General features: G+C 38.0%; 1 protein-coding gene across 2 annotated transcripts in view; it reads left to right on the plus strand.

The window, feature by feature from the left end:
- ANKRD12 (ankyrin repeat domain 12) overlaps positions 1-19,177 on the plus strand; it is a 59,376-nt gene extending 40,199 nt beyond the window's left edge. For both annotated transcript variants that reach the window (XM_086892033.1, XM_086892042.1), the window contains 5 exons: positions 1,857-6,544; positions 12,600-12,698; positions 14,857-15,000; positions 17,465-17,560; positions 17,901-19,177. In XM_086892033.1, the coding sequence (XP_086748159.1) occupies positions 1,857-6,544; positions 12,600-12,698; positions 14,857-15,000; positions 17,465-17,560; positions 17,901-18,086 (5,213 nt within the window). In that variant the 3' untranslated portion in view covers positions 18,087-19,177. The remainder of the gene's footprint in view (positions 1-1,856; positions 6,545-12,599; positions 12,699-14,856; positions 15,001-17,464; positions 17,561-17,900) is intronic.
- The last annotated feature ends 1,900 nt before the right edge of the window (positions 19,178-21,077 follow it).

Raw genomic sequence — 21,077 nt, forward strand, 5'->3', positions numbered from 1 at the left:
AACACCTCTTGGAGCACAGAAAGAATTGTTGCCTCCTCAGAAGCAAAAGATTCTTGACCATGAGTAACTTATTTGAGTGCCAGACAGGAACTTTTTATTTGGCTTTTACAGAATATTCAACAATTCAGAATCTTTTAGGTAAAAGAAATGAGGTGGATTGAGAACTGGCTGAATGTCTGGGCCAGAAGGGTGGTGGTTAGTGGCACAAAGTTTATTTGGAGGCCAGTAACTGCCTGTGTACCTTGGCTCAATACTGCATCCACCCCTGTGTTACACTTTCATTAATGGTTGGCGTGGAGTGTACCATCAGGAAGTTTCCTAATGACACTGAACTGGGGGTTCTGAGGAGGATTAAGTGGTGCATCAGAGAGTTGTGCTGCCATCCAGAGGAACTTTGCTGTGCTGGGGAAATGGGCTCATGGGAATCTCATGTAGCTCAACAAGGGGAAGTGCAAAGTCCTGCAGCTAGTGAGGAACCATCCAAGCAGCAGTGCAGACTGGGATCTGACCAGCTGGGAAAGCAGCTTTGTAGAAAAGACCCTGGGTCATGGTGAACAAAACCAGCTTGACAGTGAGCCAGCAGTGTGCCCTTGCTGCAAAGAAGGCCAGTGGTGTCCTAGGCTGCATTAGGAGGAGCCTAATTTTCCTGCATTTGCCTCCAGGTCAAGGAGGTGATCCTTTGCCTCTGCTCAGCACTGGTGAGGCCACAGCTGGAGTGCTGTGTCCAGTTCTGGGCTCCCCAGTCCAGGAGAGACATTGACATAATGGACAGAGTCCAGGGAAGGATCAGGAAGATGATGAGGAGCCTGCTAAGCAAAGGCTATGGGGAATCTTATTGATGTGTAAAAATACCCGAGGGGAAGTTGCAAAGAGGATAGAACTGGGCTCTTGTCAGCTGTGCACAGTGACGGGACCAGAGGCAATGGGCACACAGTGAAACACGGAAGTTCCCTTTGAGCAGAAAACATTTTTTTCACTGTGAGGATGACCAAGTAGTGGCACAGGTTATCCAAGGAGGCTTTGGAGTCTCTGTCCTTGGAGATAATTCAAGAGCTTTCTGAGCATGGTCCTGGGCAGCTGGCTCTGGGTGTCCCTGCTTGAGCAGGGCGGGTTGAACAAGATGGTTTCCAGAAGTCCCTTCCAACCTCAACCATTCCGTGATCTGTGAAAAGCACATGAAGAAGACCATCATGTCACATGATTGTAAAAGTTGGTTTCGCTTTCCCAGACAAGTAAATAAAACTCAACCCCTAGGAATGTTTTCTATTCAAAGTTTCATTATACTTCAAGGCAAAAAAGTCATATTGCCCTACGTTCTGATTTAGTGTTAACTTTCTTGGCATTAGAATAACCTGAAATACTGTGCATGGTCCTTCCGTTCTAAGGGACAGTTGTGGCATCACTTCACAGAATCAACTTCAGCTTAGTGAAAGCATTAATCTTAAGACAAATATTTTTACATATGTGTAATAGAAACTTGTTACTCTTTAGCAATTGATTCCTCAACAGTCTGTCTGTGCAGGGTATTGTCTTTTTGAAAGAGTCAGGTCATACAGGAATTATGTACAATGGGTGAGGTTTTCAAAATTTGAAGTGCATTACTTTTATTAGATATAAATGTTAATTAGTATTTTTACATGCCTTGGTGAGAGCTGTAAAGGGAGGGGAGAACTTTGATTTCGTGACCTTCTGTTTTCTCTTAAAACAGAGAAAGACCTTCTTTTGTTGTGTGTTTAAGAAAGGTTTTTGTTCTTTTTTCATTTGTAAAGAGGTGACTGCTGAACTGAGCTCTTTTATCCTGAAGTGTGACAAGTGCCCCAAGAGTATTCAATTAATTTTTGCTTTCCTTGCTCTAGATTCTGAAGAAGCTCCATCTGTGAATCCTTCCAGTGTAGATGGGAATGTTGATTCAGAAGCAGAAAAGGACTCCGTAGCCAACAACAGCAAACAGACAGTCCCTAGTAAGGCACCACTTCCATCTGCTTTAGATGAGTATGAGTTCAAAGATGATGATGAAGATGAAGTGAAAAAAATGATTGATGACAAACATATTCTTAGAAAAGACCCAAGGAAAGAAGATGAGACTGAAGCTGAAAAGACTAACTTGTTCGTGAAACAAGAAAAAGTTGTCTTTTCAAAATCATTCAAAAATAAAAAGCAGAAACCCTCTCGAGTTCTGTATTCAAGTTCTGAAAGTTCAGATGAAGAAATACTTCAGGACAAGAAGATGGTCTCTGCTTGCTCTGTTTCAGAGACATCAAATTCTGATGTCAGAGTGAAGAAAGAATATATGGTTACAAATGAACACAAGCAAAAGGGCAAAGTTAAAAGGAAAGTAAAAAATCAGAGCAAAAATAAAGAGAATCAAGAAGTAAAGCAAGAAAAAGAAAATGCTAGAGTAACAAATATAGCTACTTCTGGATTAGATTCTTTAGATAAAGCTAGAGAGGAAGAAACCTTTAAGAAGTCTTTCACCTCTAAAGAAGATTCTTCTTTACAACTGTTTCATATCACTGCTGGAAAATCTCCAAAGCATCCCTGTGGGTTAAGTGAAAAGCAGTCAACACCATTAAAGCAAGAAAACACCAAAACTTGCTTATCACCAGGAGGTTCTGAAATAGCATTGCAGTCCGAATTAGTTCGTTATGATCACAGCACTGATTCTGATTATCTGGTAGAAAGTTCTAGTGGCAAATCTTGCAAGCACAAAGAAAAAAGCAAGCATCATCAAAAGGATTTTCACTTGGAATTTGGTGAAAAATCTAGCCCTAAAATTAAAGAGGAAGATAACAGCTCAACATTTGAGAATTCAGAGTATACTTTGAGAAAAATTGACAAGGAAGGTAAAACACTTAAAAAGCATAAATTAAAACACAAAGAAAGAGAAAAGGAAAAGCACAAAAAGGAACAGGATGGGGAGAGGGAGAAACACAAACATAAAGATAATGTTAAAGAGGTACAAAGAAATATTGAGTTTGACAGAGAATTTTGGAAAGAGAACTTTTTCAAAAGTGATGAAAATGATGATGCAGTGATAAATACAGAACATGAATGTCTTTCTTCAGACAGAAAATCAAAGGTAGAAAAAACTGTGGCAAAAGAAGATAAGTTAGTTAAGGAGAGACAGTTCCAGAAAGAGAGAAGTATTAAAGATGAGAGAGAAAAAGAGAAGAACAAAAAAGAAAACGAGAAGTTTCTAAAGGATGAAAAAATAAAAGATGCAAAAGAAGAAAAAGAAGTTGCGCTTGCAGATAAAGAAATAGAATTGTTCTGTTTTGGTGTTAAAGATGAGGCAGCCAGCGTGCATATAATAGAAAGAGAAACAGATACTGAAAAGCAGGAAAAGAATTTAAAGGAAAATAAAGAAAAGACAGAAAAGCGATTCTCAATCAAAGAAAAAGATGTTGAAAAGATAGAAAGGAAACATGGAGAAAAAGAGAAAAAGGTAAAGCATGAATACAAAATGGAGAAAGAAAAAGCAGAAGTAAATGAAAATACAGAGAAAGTAAAGGAGAAGTCTGGTTTTCAGCAAGCAGAAAGGTGCCATAAGGAAAATGATAAAGTAAAAAGCATGGGTGCTCTTAAAAAAGTTGATGAAAAGGAAAGAAATAAAGAAAAAACTGATAAGAAGCATGATAAAGAAAAGGCTGATAAAGACAGACATTGGGCTGAAAGCAAAGAAAAACACTGTAGTGAAAGAAAAGTTAAACAGTCCGAAAAAGAATCTGAATATACGAAATCAGAAAAAAACAGAACTAAAGAAAAGGAATTTGAAAAAAAAGACAAATCCAAAGATAAGGAGACCTCATCATTAGCAAGCTCAAAACACATGCAAGAGGAAAGGAGGTGCACTATTACTGAAAGTAATAAAACAGTTCATGACAAATTGTCATCTTTGAAAGAAAAACCAAAAGATGATTTGTTGAAAACTCCAGATGGTAGAGAGAAAGATAAAAAGGATAAAGATATAGACAGATACAAAGAGAGAGACAAGCATAAACTGCATCAAAATAGTTTGCTTAAACTAAAACTTGAACATGAGAAACTTAAGCCTAAACCAGCTCCTACACCAAAGGATGCTCGGCCTAAAGAAAAAAGATTAGTCAACGATGATTTAATGCAAACTAGTTTCGAAAGAATGCTTAGCCTTAAAGATCTGGAAATAGAGCAGTGGCATAGAAAGCATAAAGAAAAAATAAAACAGAAAGAGAAGGAACGTTTGAGAAACCGCACTTGTTCAGAGCATAGCAAAATGAAGGACAAACCCAAGCACTCATTAGCTGAAGTCAAAGGCAAAGAATTGATTCGTTCAAAAAGTTCAGAGTTGCCAGATGTTTGTATGAAGGAAAAACAGCAGAAAGATGCTACCAGTAATAGATCACAGTCAGTAGATACAAGAAGTGTCAATGTTGCAAAGCCTTCATTGGCTTTAGATAATTTAAATAGATCCCCCAAATCAGAAAGTGAAAAGATGGGGCTGAGCTCCAGGTCACTGTCCATGGTTTCTGTTGCAAGCTCTGAGGATTCTTGCCATACCACAGTAACTACTCCAAGGCCTGTAACAGAATATGATTCAGACTTTATGCCAGAAGGCTCTGATTCCCAAATGTCTTTTTCACAGTCGCCTTTTTTTGCAAGTGCCAAATCACCAGCCCTTGTGGAAAAAGAGGCTGATGGTCTTGCTGAGTTGCCAGATCGCGTTAAGCCATCTTTCACAAACAGGCTTCCCCAAATGTATGTTAGATCAGCATCTGCTGAAGATGTTAAGTTGGTTTTAAATGAGTGTAGGGCTGTTACAGAGGCTCGAAGATGCAGCATGCCTGCTGCAGTTTCTGAACACAGCAAACAGCCTCGAACATCAGAAGAAAACAACCAGAACACTATGCCATCAGTTCAGACTTACAGTAGCACTTCTCCTAAATCAGAACTACCGTGCAGTACACTTGAAAGAGATTTTCAAAGCAGTGTGACTGTTCTACAGTCAAACTTCACATCATCGCCAAATAGAGCTGCTAGCAGCAAGCAGGCAACAACAGGGACAGGTACCATTAAAGATACCGCTCAGATGAGCCCTTCAGAAGACTCTAACATGCCTTTAGAGCCATGTTATCAAAGTGGTGTGACTCAACAAACCAAATTGTGGGATGTGCCTTTTGACAGACTTAATTCATTAAACAATGACTCTAACAGCTTGGGTTGTGGTGCATTAGAGCAAGATGCTAAAAGCATTATAGCAGTGCATAATTCTGAGAGCAGGACATTAAAAGAGCAACAAGTATCTGAATTTTTGCCTCAACACTCTGAAATTAAGGGAAGTTCCAGTTCTCAAGAATCTGCATCATTTTTGCCTTCACAGTCACCTTGTTCTTTACCTATCCAGCCAGTTCCAGTTGTGTCAAAACACGTTTCTTTACCAGGCATTATCAGTCAAGATTCATCATTTGTACAGCAGCAAAATCTAGTTCAGACTACAACTTCTGCTTTGGATACAGATGCTCCTAGTACCAGAGAGATGGAAAATGCTTTCTTTCCTTCAACCATTAAGAAGACTGATGCACCCATGGCTGTATATTCTGAGAGCTCTGCAAAAGATGTTTCACAGAGCTGTGAAAGGATGAATGATTTACCAATGGTACCATTAGAGAAAGATGCTCCTGAAAGTGATAGCAATCCACAGTTAAATGTGAATTTTTACTCATTCAATAAAGTTGTTTGTGAGAATGCCCTGAGAGAAGTGGATGGTAACACAGCAGATACTTCAGATATTAGAAATGAAAAAGACCAACAAGAAAAGTTGATCTCTGTGCATGTTGTTGATAGTGAAGCTAGTGCTGATCTCTGTGAACTAAGTTCAGGAATGACAAAGGGAATTACAAATGAATTGGTTAATAAAAGCCCCTGCACTGCAGACAGAGAAAATGTGTTGGGAGATGATCCACCACAGTACTCCTCTCTATCCAATTTGGAAAATAGTTCACAACAGATTACACAGGAAGAGGTACATAAATACAGCCAAATTGTTAAAGCAGAAGAAGTTGCTGAGGATCAGAAGATGGAACAGCAAGAAGTACCACAAAGAATCACAAGGAACAGAGCAAATTTACTTGCTAACCAGGGCAGGCAGAATCCTCTTGGCTGTACACAAACATCAGAAAAAGAGTCTGAATCATCAGCATCTATGAAAGCAAGAATTAGATTAACTGAAGATGATGATGCTCAGGTACATCATCCACGTAAAAGGAAGGTGTCACGTGTGCCTCAACCTGTGCAAGCGAACCCTTCTTTGCTGCAGGCCAAGGAGAAGACCCAGCAGTCACTGGCAGCTATTGTTGATTCTCTGAAACTTGAAGAGATTCAGCCATACAGTTCTGAGAGAGCAAACCCCTATTTTGAATACTTGCACATAAGGAAGAAAATAGAAGAGAAGCGTAAATTGCTATGCAGTGTTATTCCTCAGGCACCTCAATATTATGATGAATATGTGACCTTCAACGGCTCCTACCTGCTGGATGGCAATCCCCTGAGCAAGATATGCATCCCAACTGTAAGTAACGTGGTCTTTCAATATGCAGTGGAATGAAAGGCATGTTTTTGTTTTATTTTTGTGACTTCCATATTCTTCCTAACTTGCTTCTGAATATTCTGCAGAAAGCAGCAAGTTGACATATGTCAAATTAATACTGATTAATAGCATCATATTTAAAGGCCCCATTCAGTGGAAATACAAATGATGGTTCCACAGTCACTATAAGACATACCATGTGTGACACCTGTCAGGGGCACACAGACAAATACTGTATTTCAAAGTAGGTAAAGCCCACTCTTTCAGAAGTGAAGTCAATGATTGAGAGCTTCTTTAAATTTCTGATGTCAATAATTTCATTAAAACTAATTAGACAAAGCTGTTTCGTTTGGAGGGGGGTGGATGTGCAGTGCTTCAACATACTAAGTCCATCACTGAGTGGTTTAAGTAGGAGAGTGCCTGCCAGCTATCTCAAAAGCAGCAGATGTAATCTGTTGTGTCCTGGCTTTTTTAAAATCTATCAATCTAAAGTGTTCACAATTTTATTAAATAGTGTCAAGGTTTTTTCCTTTTTACTGAAGAACAGTTGTTTATGTCTAAGCTCTCCATTTCTGAATGGACAAGTTATTATGTCAGCTGATCTTAGATAACTCACCCTTACCTGAGAGTAAAAAAGCTTCAGCTTTTTCCAGTAGAGTTGAGGATTTTTTGATGAAGCAATGAATGGAAGTTTAATGTGTACATTTACATATGTTTGCTTCATTACACAGCTAGTCTTAATTCCTTGTACAAGCTGTTTGTTCTCTGGGGGTTTTTCTTGTAGCATTTTTTTTTTGGAATTAGTAGGCCAGTTATAGTCTGAGGAAAGTTGTGGGTAAGATGACTTACAGACAAGGTCTGTAAGTGCCCCAGGCTGTATGGTAAGCTTCACCACAATGTACCAGGCTGTCAGCCTTCCCAAGTCTAAAAATCTTTCTCAGTAGCTGTGGCAGCTTCTGTAATATCTTTATCACTGGGAGCATAGATTTAATTTTTTTTTTTTAAGCCGCTGCTAGTCAAGTACATACTGTTTCCAAGCTACAGCTTACTGCTTTGGCATCACACTTCAGTGCTTAATTTGGGATAAGTGGAAAGTAGAAAAGCATGGCATATATTTTTCCCTGGCCCATCTCCTACCTGAGCAATAGAATTCAATTCCTTATCATAAATGGCACTGTGTGTAGACACCATAAGGAGAAGGGTTTTTTTGACTTGATATTTAAGCACTGCCTTATAATTCCTTCCTGTCTCTGTTGCTGTGTATAATAAGGACTCTGCAGTTAATGAAAATAAATGTAGGTGTTTGAGAGCAAAGTCTCAAGTAACAGTTTCAGAAAGTACCAGAGATAGATGGGTGTTTCCTGTTCTCAATGGTTTTTAATTAATTGTAGAAAAGAAAAACCTCTTTAAAAAAAGTCAATAAAAATGTAAATATGTAATTGAAAGATTGCAGTTACTGATTTTTGTCTAATTTAGATTTCTGGTTTGTTTCCTTTCTCATACATGTTCTGTTGGTAATGATGTTTCAAACAGTTAATTGTTTTGTATACAATTTGATGGTCCTGGTAATATCCCACAGATGTAGAGAGAACAGGTGGAACTTTTTATTTCAAGCTCCTAGAAGCAAAAAAGGAAGAAGATAAATTTTGAGAAGCCAAAATAAATCATTAGGAAATTAGTGGTTATTTTCATTAGAATTAAAATGTAAGAAAAAATATTATTTTTTTTCTAAATAAGAAGATACTCTAAGAAATTCAGTTTTGCTTAGACAATCTAAGGAATTCAGTTTTGTTTGTCTGAAAAATCTCCAGTGTGACTAAGTGCTTTACCTAATTGCTGTCACTTGTGTAAATGTACAATTTTGATAAAACTTTACATGTTTCTTTTCAGAAAAAATACATTCCTTAAAAAAATTAGTAATAGTTAAGATTTAACTTATTGGCAGAAATTGCTTGTGTACACAATTTAATAATTTTATTTTGCCACCACTGAAAATCACAATCATAATAATTCCTGTTACAAATACCATAAAAAGAAGTGTTGCTAAACCAAGGATCATTTCATACCCAGAAATGAGTGTTTGTTTATTATACACATTGTCCAACAAAGTGAGAATAAAGGCTTAGTCTCTCTGAAATAGTGAAATATTAATAGCATGTTGTTACACTTATAATGTAAAATTTAATTAGCAACTGTAAAAATTACCTTTTTGTCGAGTTTGTTTTACAGTTTTTTCCTTAGATTCTCTCATGAGTCTCTGTTAACCAAATTTTTTCCTCATCAATTTATGTAGAAAGAAAGTAGATACTCTTTCTTTAATTATTCCTGTGTTACAGATATCCTTTGTGCAGGTCTATGTGGAGACCATATATTAGCTCTGACACTCTGAGACTCAGAATGGTTGGTGTAACATACTGTTCTCTGCATTGGAATTCTAATCATGCACTGTAGTTTATCTGATGAACTTCAAACATGCTGTAGGTGGGAACCAGGAGATGGTGTGCTAAAACCTTGTTTCCACAGCCTTGTTTATATATTGTAATTTACAGCCTGGATCACCTAAGGCTGTGAGAGTATTCATGTATGAATTATGGCTTCTCTTTCACCAGTACAAATACAAAACATAAGGTAGGAGACATCAGGTCAATTCAAAATAGAAGGAAACAAGTCTGAATCTTCTAACAGAGTAAATTTCAATTGTGCTTGGGCTCTGTTGCCTTTCAGATTGTTCCATGTTCTTCAGGATTCTGTCATCTTTATCTGAATTGTCTCCTGAGAAGGAGGTACCAGAATGATTCGCTGCCAGAATGGCTATCTAGCAGTTGTGTTTCTGGTAAAAGGGATTCTGGTCTCCCTGGCACTGCTGTAGAAACTCAAGTGGTAAAATCTAATTTTAGGGGTATTGCCAGAAACTTGTTTTCAAAATGCTTGAAATAGACCATTAGTTGTTTGGGTGCCATGGAAGAGTGCAGGTTTGTAGCAGGCACAAATGAGGATTGAAGGTTTATAGAGTGAAGAATTGATACTCTTGTTGTAGTTGTTTTGAAGGATGCAAGGCCTGCAGGAAATTTTCTAATGGATTTTGGTATATTGGAGATGGGAAGGGCATGTCTTGAATATGAACTCTTGCCAATCAAACCTGCTCTGATAGCTGGCTCCAAGTGAGGTGGAGCAGAGGCACAAGGCCAAGTTCTGTCTGGCTTTTCTGGGTCATTTCTCAGACTGGGAGAATTCTCTGGAGCAGGCAGGGCCCCTTTGTTTCCCTCTCTTCTGTATGGAGTGTGGGCCCTTAAGAAAATAGTTTGGTTATGCAAAAAACAGAAGACACCTTTTTTCTGTGGTGTTCAGTTTCATGCTGTGTTCTTGCAAGTCCAACTTACGTGTTTGTATTTTCTCTACACAGTTGTTTGTGTTCTGTTTAGTAATAGTTCCTTTGACTAGAGGGTCCAAGAGGCTCCTCCAGCTATTTCTCCCTCAAAACCTTTAATGCAGACTTTCTGGTCTCAAAGAAAGCGATTTCCTTTGTCTGAATCCAGTGCTGGTTCACAAGCTGGAATTTCCAGCAGGTGGTGTGCAACTGCCCAAATCCTGTGTTCAGACTCTAAAGGTTCTGAGGCTCACTCTTCCCAGGTTTCCGAGAGGAAAAAACAGACCATTCCATAAATGACTGCAACCAAACTTAATATTTAGCAGTACATTTTGGCAGATGGTGCAGGGCTGGGCAGGAGTGAAGAGTTTATGGATATATCTTGTGGCACTAGGGATCTCTGGGGTCATGGAGACCTGTTAGTGTCACACAAGTGTGAATGTAATCTGAGGGCTGAATATAATCTACTGAAACAGTTCTGCATGTTTAAATAAAAGTCCACACAGCTCTGCTGTCTAGATGATCAGCTCCTTGTCAGGTTATTTCTATGGTGTTGATTCTTATTTCTGTTGTGCAGTTAAGCCATCTGTAAATTTAAGGGAATAACATTTTAAAATATTTGAAATGTAGTGACAGGACAAGGGTGAACAGCTTTAAACTGAGAGAGGACAGGTTTAGATTAGGTATTAGGAAGAAATTCTTCACTGTGAGACTGGACTGGAGCAGGTTGCCAAGAGAAACTGTGGCTGCCCCATCCCTGGAAGTGTTCAGTGTCAGATTGGACGGGGCCTTGGGTAACCTGGTCTAGTGGGTGACATCCCTGCACATGGCAGGAGGCATGAAACTAATGACCCCTCAGGTCCCTTCCTACCCGGACCATTCTGTGAAATTGATCAGTTGATATGGATGCTTGCCAGCTCTGAAATTTTTACTTCTGGAGAATTTAGGTGCCTAAACCCAAAGCTTATTTATAGTCAGATTCTCTGTCTTGTTTGTTATCTGTGTGCTTTTCTGTAAGCAAAAGAACAGAGATTTTGGGTTTATTAAAATTAAAGCTTGATATTACTTACAAGCATTCTGTCTTATTTTATTGAAAGCACTATTGTACTGTACCATGAATGCGAAGTTTTCAGGAAAAACTAGGCTATAAGGGGGCATGTTTGTTTTTAATACTGATGTTTTACACAAAATGGCATATGCCATAAGCATTACTGGTTTGAGAGCCAAACTGTTTTCACTAAGAAAAATGAAGTGTATCCTATTCTGCAGTTTGAAATGTAAAGGAGTTGAATGTCACTTTATACCTTATAATAATTTAAGGAATGAATTGCAATCAGTTATTCATATTATGTTCCATAATTCCAGAGACTGGAATGATTGACTTCCAATTGGAGAAAAAATTGTCCTGAAATAATTTTCTGATATAATAATAATTCAAGCACTTCTGGTACATAAATCACTTTGTTACTGGAATGTATAGGTGCAAGATTATTAGTATCAATCCAGTTTAATCTACAGTGTTTGTATTTCCATAATGGATTTATTACTTCTTGACAGTTGAAGGATCTATTTTATTGAAAAGAGTTATTTATCTTCTATGTGTGTTAGATACAAGGTGGGGTATAGTAACTGCAGGTATGTATTTGAGCTGTGTTTTTTTGAGTATCAGTGGTAGCAGGCAGTGTTTCATTTAGTTTGAATGGGTCTTTAAAATCAGTATCAGTGCTCTTAGATCTGTCAGTTGTTAAAGCCCACACTGAACTGTCAGATAGAACTGGCAGAAAGAGAAGTAAACTTTAGGTGGAGCCTTAAAACTCCCAAGATGTTTTTAGTTACTTCTCAAAAAGCATCTGATTTCTGCAGTTGCCAGGAGTGCCTTGTCAGTGTTTTTCATACAGCTCAGACCAGATAGTAATTCTGGTTGTTTACTATAAATGACTGAAGATGCAAAATGTTTACAGTATAGCAAATCAATAACAGCATTGATATGTCACTCAAGTATATTTGATTTTTTTAAAATTATTTACTTTTTAAAGAGTGAGTTTTTTTAAAAACTTCCTTGAATAACTGATGGGAAGAAAAAATTTTTCAAGCTACTGTCTGGGTCTCTAGTCTACTTTTTGTGCTTGCCTGTGTTCTGAGTGATTGCAACTAATGATATTGGGAATATGGTTGGTTATCTTTTGTGCAGTAAAAAATGCTGTTGCCATTGTATAAACATATCAAGTGGTTTGGGGTTTTTTAGCGATACTTTTTTTTTACTTTGCTCTTGCATTTTGCTAGGCAGTTTTTACCTTCTGAGAATGAACATCTGTGCTGTAAAGAGTCTTTAAAGCTGAAAGCAAGTTGTATTCTTACTATATTCTACAGTACAGCCTTTTAAAAAGAACAGTTATGGAATGCTGATAATGACTGGTTAAAAGCACTAAACAGCTTGAAATGCCTTTTTTACTTGGGTTTATTAATTTTATAATATGGAATCCTTAAAATCTTTTCCTGCAAACACATTGAATTCACATAACTAATGGAAGTTAAAAGCTCTTCTTTTTCTTAAAAAAACACCTTGCTTATTGTTTCTTGGGTTTGTTTTTTTTTTAATAGATCACATAAGCAGTGCCTAAACATGTTAAATACATATTCACTGTACTACTTATAAAACTTTTTCCACAGATTACACCACCTCCATCACTGTCAGACCCGCTTAAAGAACTATTTAAACAACAGGAGGTTGTAAGGATGAAACTACGTTTACAGCACAGTATTGAAAGGGTAAGACTAATTTATTTTTTATGTCCTGGATTTAAGCTTTAAGATTTTTTGCCTTTTCAATGAGCAGACTACATTTTTGTCAATTTAACAATGTTTAAAAGTAATCCTCTTTCTATCCAAATGTATTAATTGGAGAAACTTCTAAATGTTTAAATTCTAAATAACTTCTAAGTGGGGAAAAATGGTTTGAACAGCTGTTAGCAGAGCCCTCAAGTTGGTGAGATAGCAGCTTTTTCCTGTTAATTGCTTTGAGCTGTGTCCCAGATTTATCCTAGAGGCAGTGGGAAGGAAGATTCACACTGTAGTTTTGAAAGCTAATGATGGTTGTAGAATTCAGAACCAAATTGACTGAGTTAAAAGAATGGAAGACATAGTAAATTCTGTATTGAGAGGAGACACATGTGGCTCTAAGACTAAAACATGTTTGGTAACATTCTGCTCAGAAACTGCCTAAAATTATATTAGAACTACATCTGTAGGCATCACTGATTTTGAGCACAGAAATAGAGAAAATATTCCTGGTTTAGGAGTATTCTTTATTTTTAGGTTGCCCATTTTCCTTGGTAACCTAGCTTTAGGTGCTAATATCATAAGCCAGATAGCTTGTAGGCACAAGCAGGACCCCTTTCTGACACAGATGTATCATAAGAACTTACACATAATTATACAAGGAGATGCCACATGAAACCCAGTGTGCTGCTTTTTCAATTGACGATTTCAATGTGACTTAAAAAACCCAGCTGAGGGAGGGGTTTTACTTGAATTTAGTAATTCAGTGAGAAATGTAAAATCAGAAGCATAAAGATTGTAAACATAGTTAAGTTCTGACTGAAATCAGTTGCGACTAAGAACATTGTGGCCAGCAGGGTGAGGGAGGTGATTCTGTCCCTCTGCTCTGTGAGATACGCCCCCTCAGAGTGCTGCATCCAGCTCTGGGGTCCCCAGCAGAAGGAGGACATGGAGCTGTTGGAGTGAGCCCAGAGGAGGGCCATGAAACTGAGGAGAGGGCTAGAGCACCTCTCCTATGGAGAGCAGACTGAGAAAGCTGGGGCTGCTCAGCCTGGAGAAGAGAAGGCTCTGGGGATACTTCATTGGGCCATTTCAGTATTTAAAGAAGCTTATATAAAAGAAGGAAAGTGACTTTTAACACAGGCAAATAGTGATAAGACAAGGGGAGGTACAGTTGTAAACCAGAAGAGGAGAGATTTAGGTTAGATATTAAGAAGGAAATTCCTTACTGTGAGGGCAGTGAGGTACTGGAACTGCTTGCCCTGGGAAGCTGTGGGTGCCCCATCCCTGGCAGTGTTCGAGGCCAGGCTGTGTGGAGCCCTAAACAAACTGGTCTACTGGAAGGTGTTCTTGCCCATGGCTGGGCAGCTGTAACTATATGATCTTTAAGGTCATTTCCAACCCAGACTCTATGGTTCTAAGGAAAGGAAAGGAGCTTCTTTTTCTGTCTTTTGAAAAACAGGAAATATATTATAATGTTATAATCCACCTTCTTTTATTTTGATAAAAATTAGAGCCATTTTATTGCAAAGCAGTAAACACATACATTCTTCTGTGTCCTAAAAAAATATGCATATTCATAGTTATTTTGCTCATATGGGCTGTTCTTCAAATGAAATCCACTTTATACAACTGTAAGTCAAGCTTTGTCAAGTGAGTTGTATTTTTCTTGTCTCAGTTTAGGAAAGAATATTTTTGGAGCTGTGAATTTAGGGAGTTATTACATGTTGTTTAAAAAAAATTATCCTGCAAATATTTCTGCTTCAATTTGCTTGGCCACTGTGCCTAGAGTAAAAGGCTTCATACAGTTTACATTCACAAATCTGTATCCCAACCCTATGCTCCTCCTACCTTTCATCTTTCACCACCCTCATTAACCAGAACTTGCTTCAGTAAGTGGAAATATTCAGCCGTCAGCGGAGGCTGGGAGCTAAGGAGAAGTGTTCTCAGCTCTGACATCCACAGGACACTGCATCATTAAATTGAAATTTCAGATTTGGTTAGAAGAACGATCTCTCCTACCTTCAGCAGCCCATTTCTCACACTGTTCATAAGTGTAAGCCCTAAAAAGAAATGTTTAAAATTAATGGACATTATTATGAATGCTTAACTTACTAAATATGTATTTATATGTTGATACCTTAATTAGGAAAAGCTTATTGTCTCTAACGAGCAAGAGGTTCTACGTGTTCACTACCGAGCAGCCAGGACCTTGGCTAATCAAACTCTGCCCTTCAGTGCCTGCACTGTGCTGCTGGATGCTGAGGTGTACAATGTGCCTCTGGATGCTCAGGTAAAGATTTGTCCTTCACATCTTCAGACTAAAGGTCTGGCTAGCCTGGCTCAAGCATTTGGAGAGAATTCTGTTCCCATAGCAAAATTGTCATTGATTTGCCTGGAATTAAGATTATGCCCACTAAATAGGGCCTCAAATGGGTGTGCAGTAATAGGAGGATATAGGTGTATGTATGTGGTTTTTCTGTTTTGTACCGTGTCTGGTTTTCTTTCACCTTCAGGAATTATGAGATGGATAAAATAAGAAAATTCCTCTGCTGATTTTGTTACAAAAAAACATATTTCAGTCATAAACAGAACATGTTTTTGAAGCTTACAAGTACAGCTTAAACAAGAGCAAAGAATTATCAGCATAGAAGACCACACATATCAGTAATCCAGATAATTGGAATGCAGTAGTGTGTGAAGTGATGAAATTGATTTATAAAATTTGGAAATGTTTTGTGGACGTATCCACATTATACTTTCCTCCTCCGTACAAGGCAGTCACTAGAATTGTACCATAAAAAACAGATGACCTGCAGTGAAATGTTAAATGCTCCCAGATGAAATAAGCTTTTTCAAAATTACTTCAGGCTCCATATGACTTTCTTGTGCCATGTTATTTACATGTTCAATATGGGTATTTAGTCCTGATTAAAACATAAAATAAGCAATGTGCTTCATAATCTGTGTACGTTGTATGGACTGTCACTCAAAAGTTGGCTGCAGCTGTATCTCTAAGATAAAATAATCTCATAGTGTTGGTATTTTGTGGACACTTTTTCCAATAAGCACAGAACCATCATTCAACACCTGTTACAGTGACTGTGAGAGAAGCACGTAATGCAAGGAGGAAATGTTGATGTTTTGGGTGTAATAAAAGTGTTGATGCATTGGATGTTGGGCATTTTAAAATGAAACACATATATTTCTAACATATGGGAGACTTTACATTAGTTCTGGAGCTCTTTATAGAATTCTTTCAGCTTCCAGTGTTTCTTCAGTCAATTACTACATTTTTCCCCAGTCTTTAAAGAACTAGAGCTATGCCCAACTAGGTGATTCAGCAGGAGATAGCAGTTTATGGAGATTGTATTGTTGTCCCGCTTACACAGATAAATTTTTAAAGCATTGTTTCCTTAGTACTTCTAACTGACAGGGCAAAAATTTTTCTTTTCTAAAATTCCAAATATCCTTTGCTTTATTTCTGCTCCAGTTCATAGGCCTTGAGCTTTTCAGAGATGAGGAGTACATGAGTTGTGCACATAACTGCAATTTTGTAGTTAACATTTTACAATTTGTTTTAAGTAAGCTGATTCTGTATCTGAATTTTGTGAAACAAAAGGAATCCTTGTTGGAAGAGATACTGAGGTGTTGTGTGTCCCCCCAAGTATTGCCATTTTTTTTACCATCTATCTAATAGCAAGAGCAGTAATAAAATGCCTGTCCTTTCCCCTCACTGCTTCAATGGGTTTGCGTGTCAGTCTGTGGTAATTTTTCTTAGGAAATTACATTACATATAATTTTCAGCAAATTATTAAATAAATTCTTTATGTAATTGAAATAAATTTTTATACTACCAACTTTGGATGGTTTGATTTAAATCTGTTTAACAGGAAGAATGTAGATGCATAAGAAAACATTGTGTTGCAATGCATTCTGCCATATTCCTGTTACCCCATTAGCAAATACTAATTTTGTGCTGTAGAAGAGTCAATCATGGTGCATTTGATTTGGCTTCTTTTTGTTCCTTCTGCTACAGTGTAGAAATTCCTTCAGTGTCTTCTCCCTGAAAGAGGAACAGCAGCTTCTTGTATTTAGTGGTTATTATTGAAATGTTAGATTGGCACAGTCTGGCTTTAGGACTATGTATAGAGTATATCTAGTTTCTCAGAGTGGGCAGATGTGACATTCCAAGTCCTTATGCAATGGTTGGAATTTAAAAAAAAAAAACAAAACTACTTCATTAAACAGGTCTGCTCTCTTTTTTTAATCTCTTCTTGGGGATTGTGATGGAAAAATATTTTTTTAATTGCATTCAATACTTGTGTAGTCAGTTAAACCAGGCTGCTCAAGTTTTCCTTATTAATAAAGGAAATGTTTTGCTTTTCCCTGAAGGATGTTGATTTGATTCGTTACTGAACTTTAAAGAGAAAAAAGAGAGACAGTAATTTTGTGTAAGGATCTGACTTTATTAGTTAAGACTTTAAGGTATAAATCTTTAAGCTTCCCACTCTAAATTTCAAAACCAGTAAATAGCTTGAGGGAATCTGAAAATAGCTGTTTTTAGTGGCCAGCTGGCTCACAGTGGAAGTGTCGGGTCAACATTTATACTTTTATATAAACTTTGTACTTTGAATCTGTTATTCCATGGGAAGCACTGTTTGTAGGATTGTTTATGTTCCACTGAGTAGGTTTTGTGTTTTAAAGTATGTTTAGGGTTGAATCTTTGATTTTGAATAAACTTTTGGTTTTTGCAGACTGATGACAGCAAAGCATCGGTGAGGGATCGATTTAATGCGAGACAGTTCATGTCATGGCTGCAGGACGTTGATGATAAGTTTGACAAATTAAAGGTACACTCCTTGGTCTTTCCACTTTGAAAACAAAACAAACCAAAAATAATGTCATTATGAAGATGAGATGATTATATAGTAGATTTATGTGCAGTATCATGGGCTTTTGTGGGGGCATCACAAGGGAAGGTCTATCATTATAGAAAAAAACTGACTTTAGTTGCCGTGTAGTGTAATGGAATATTCTGCAAATTTCTAAATATATACTGGGGGAATTATTTATTATTATTTAGTATTATTTACTATCACCAGAGAGGCTATTAGAGATAATTCCTGTGTTTGAACTTGTTGCAATATTTTTTCAAATATTTCAGTAACTTCTTTCTCGATTTTAAACCAGACGTGCCTTTTGATGAGGCAGCAGCACGAAGCAGCAGCGCTGAACGCGGTGCAGAGACTGGAGTGGCAGCTTAAACTGCAAGAGCTTGATCCTGCTACGTACAAATCCATCAGCATTTATGAAATTCAAGAGTTTTATGTTCCTCTTGTTGATGTTAATGATGACTTTGAATTGACACCCATATGACAACCAGCACCATCTGGCTCTCCCCTCCCCGTGGACAGCTAGAGACTGAGGTGCAGTGATGCACAAAGGTATTTTAGTTTTGAGACAGAGCACTTAATTCTGTGGAACACTACCTTTCTCAATAATTCAGGTGTTCCTGCAGAGACGTGTGGCACAGACACTTGTTCAAACACAGAAGATGGATGCTAATTTTAAGTTCAGATTTCCAGTAACTGCTGTTATCTGTATATTAAAATTGCCTGTAGCTTTAGAGCTTATTGCTGAAAAAGATGACAAAACCTGGTGAGGTTACAGCGCTGGAAGCTGTTAATAACTAAAACATCCACCAAAAAGCAAACGATACTTAAAATCTGTTATAAAGCTTTGTATTATGAAACTTCAGTAACAGTTGAACTCCCACAGAAGAATGATGAGAAAGCCTGTGGAAGAAAGTATAAGACTTGGAGGAAAATTATCAATCTTATTATGTTTTGTAAATTACTGTACAGATTTCTTTTTGGAAAAAAGATGTAATATTGTCTTCATTTTTAAATAATTTATTTTATACATATTGTGCAAATGTAAATAGTCTTGTAATTAATGTTCAAACATGTATAAAACAGATATTTTAACTGTAAAACTGTTTTTGTCTAATGTTTTATTGGACCAAAGTTGTTGTTTTTATTAAGTGTAGTGTGTTCCTGGTTGGCAGTTCCTTTTTGTACGGCATGCGTTTGATTTAGCTGCTTGTTTCATCACCATAACTGTAAAAGGATTGAACTGTATTGCATGCTCCACAGGACTCTGAACTCCTTCCCCTCAATAACTGATACCTAAACTGTTGTAATACTTACAAAATCATACTTCATGTTAGTCTGCTGTTGTAATGCCATACCTACGACTTCCTATACTGAAAATATTTTTGTGTAAAACAAAAAACCCAACCCTTTTGCTCTTATATGGTGGTCTCGTAATAGAGCCTATTTTTTCCAACAAAATGCCTTTGAATTAAAATTCTTAAATTGTATATTGTCTATTTTAATATTAACCTCTAGAAGGGATATGTAAATAGTTGTAAATATAATACTTAATAAATTTTATTGGTCATGTTATTAGTTGGAATTTCTTAATATTGGAACACTTGATACATCAAACCTTAGCATTCCTGGAATATATAAGCAGACTCAACAGAAAAGTTTAAAAAAAATTTGTCCATGTTGTGAAATTTAATGCTTTTTTATTCTTAGTACTGTTATTGAGCAGACAGTTAATTATTTATTAGTATGAGGTTACAGATATTCATGAAAAAGATTTGTTACCCTCCAGGCCGTAAATAATTCAGGAATGCTTGGGATCTGATGTCTGTGAAATTATTTCTGAAGGAAATGATGCTTGGGCAGGAGAGCTGGTTACTCAGAATAAGAGATTTAAAATCCTTGGTTTGAACTGATTTTTAATGACCAGGTGAGCTACCACAGAGAACTTATTCCTTGTTCTTGTGTGAATGTCCAGGAGCATCTCCTGGGGCAGAGGGCAAACAGGACTGTGGACAGCAGGATCCTTCCATCTGCACATCACTGCTGGTGCCAGTTTAGAATAAATAGTAGCTCAAGCACAGTAAAGCAAATTAATATGTAGTTCCTGCCCTCTCCCTTTTTTTTTTTTTTTTTTCTTTTTTTTTTTAACTTTTAGTTTGTTAGGTACCTGTGGAAGGAGAAGGTGCTCCTACTTTTACTACAGGAGTATCTTCCTGACCTCATTCAGAATTGAAACTATTGAGGAAAAAGTAAATTTCTTCTTAAATACTCTTCTGAACATTGCTGTAAAATCTGAAAAGGCTGCAGAAATCTGTATTATCTGCTTGAAAAGATGAGGAAAAATGGATAAAGCTGCAAGGTGTTAACTAGTAAATGGGTGCAAATTACTTCTATCAGATACTACTAGAGTAGTAAAAAGTAACAGACATGAACAGACATGAAGTGGAAGTGGCAAAAATAGGAGATAGGAGTAATTAAGGGGATAGCAAAAAGAACAGAGGAAAAACTGGGTTGCAGAAGTCTTGGCTGTGTTAGAAGTGTGTGACAAAAGTTCTTGGGATGCAGGAGACAAGAAAAATATTTTGGCAGTATCTTTGGACATGTAAAGACAGATGTTTCTTAGCATTAGCCTGTGTCTTCTTTATAAAGAGAAACGATTTCCCAGTATCAGGGTCTGTGCAACAGAGTTTTTACAATTGCAGCTTCTTGGGAAGTTTTATTGCTCCAAGTGTTTCAATCCCATAGATAATGATCTCTTGGCGTCTCTGATTTGAATCCAGGATTTGTTTTGGTTTTTTTCTTTTTTTCCTTTCTTTTTTTTCCCCCCGAGTTTACTCTGTGGGATGATACCTCATGTGTTGTTTAAGGCCACCGGGCTGTGGGTTTCCCTCAGCAGAGTGGCGGGAGCTGGGAAGAAGAGATGACACGAACTGCGGTAGTAACTCGTTGGCGCGGTGGCCCTGTTTCCCTCGCCAGGGTCTGACTGCCTCCTGGGAAGCCTGAGAGCTACTCTGACTCTGCCTGCCCATCCAGGATCCTCTTGAGTTTTAATTCGTCACCAAACGTGTTGCCTTGGTCCCTCGGAGCTTGGCACGTGGGAGGAGAAAGCCGCCTCCCAGCCGTGTTTTAGAGGTCCTGGGGAAGATGTCCGGAAGCCCAGGGTCTCTTCCCAATGCGGGCGGCCCCTGCCCTCTCCCGGGCACCTGCACCTTCTCAGCCTTCGGGGAAGCTCATCGCGGTCCCCGCTGGCGCTTCCAGCGGCGCTGCCCCCGGTTCTTTTTCTCCTGCCACTCTCAGGAGTGGCTCACGGGAGCGCTGCCCCGGGCGCGCTCTGCCCCTCGCAGCGGCCGCTGGGCGCGATCCCCGCTCCCCCGGCCCCGGCTTCCCCGGGCTGCCTTTCCTGCCCAAGCACCCCCGAGTTTCTCCCTGCTCTCACTCGGGTAGCGGGGGAATGTTCTCTCGTCCTCCCCTGAAG

The sequence above is a fragment of the Cyanistes caeruleus genome, chromosome 1 (genome assembly GCF_971803275.1).
Source record: "Cyanistes caeruleus chromosome 1, bCyaCae1.hap1.1, whole genome shotgun sequence".
Classification (NCBI taxonomy): Eukaryota; Metazoa; Chordata; class Aves; order Passeriformes; family Paridae; genus Cyanistes; species Cyanistes caeruleus.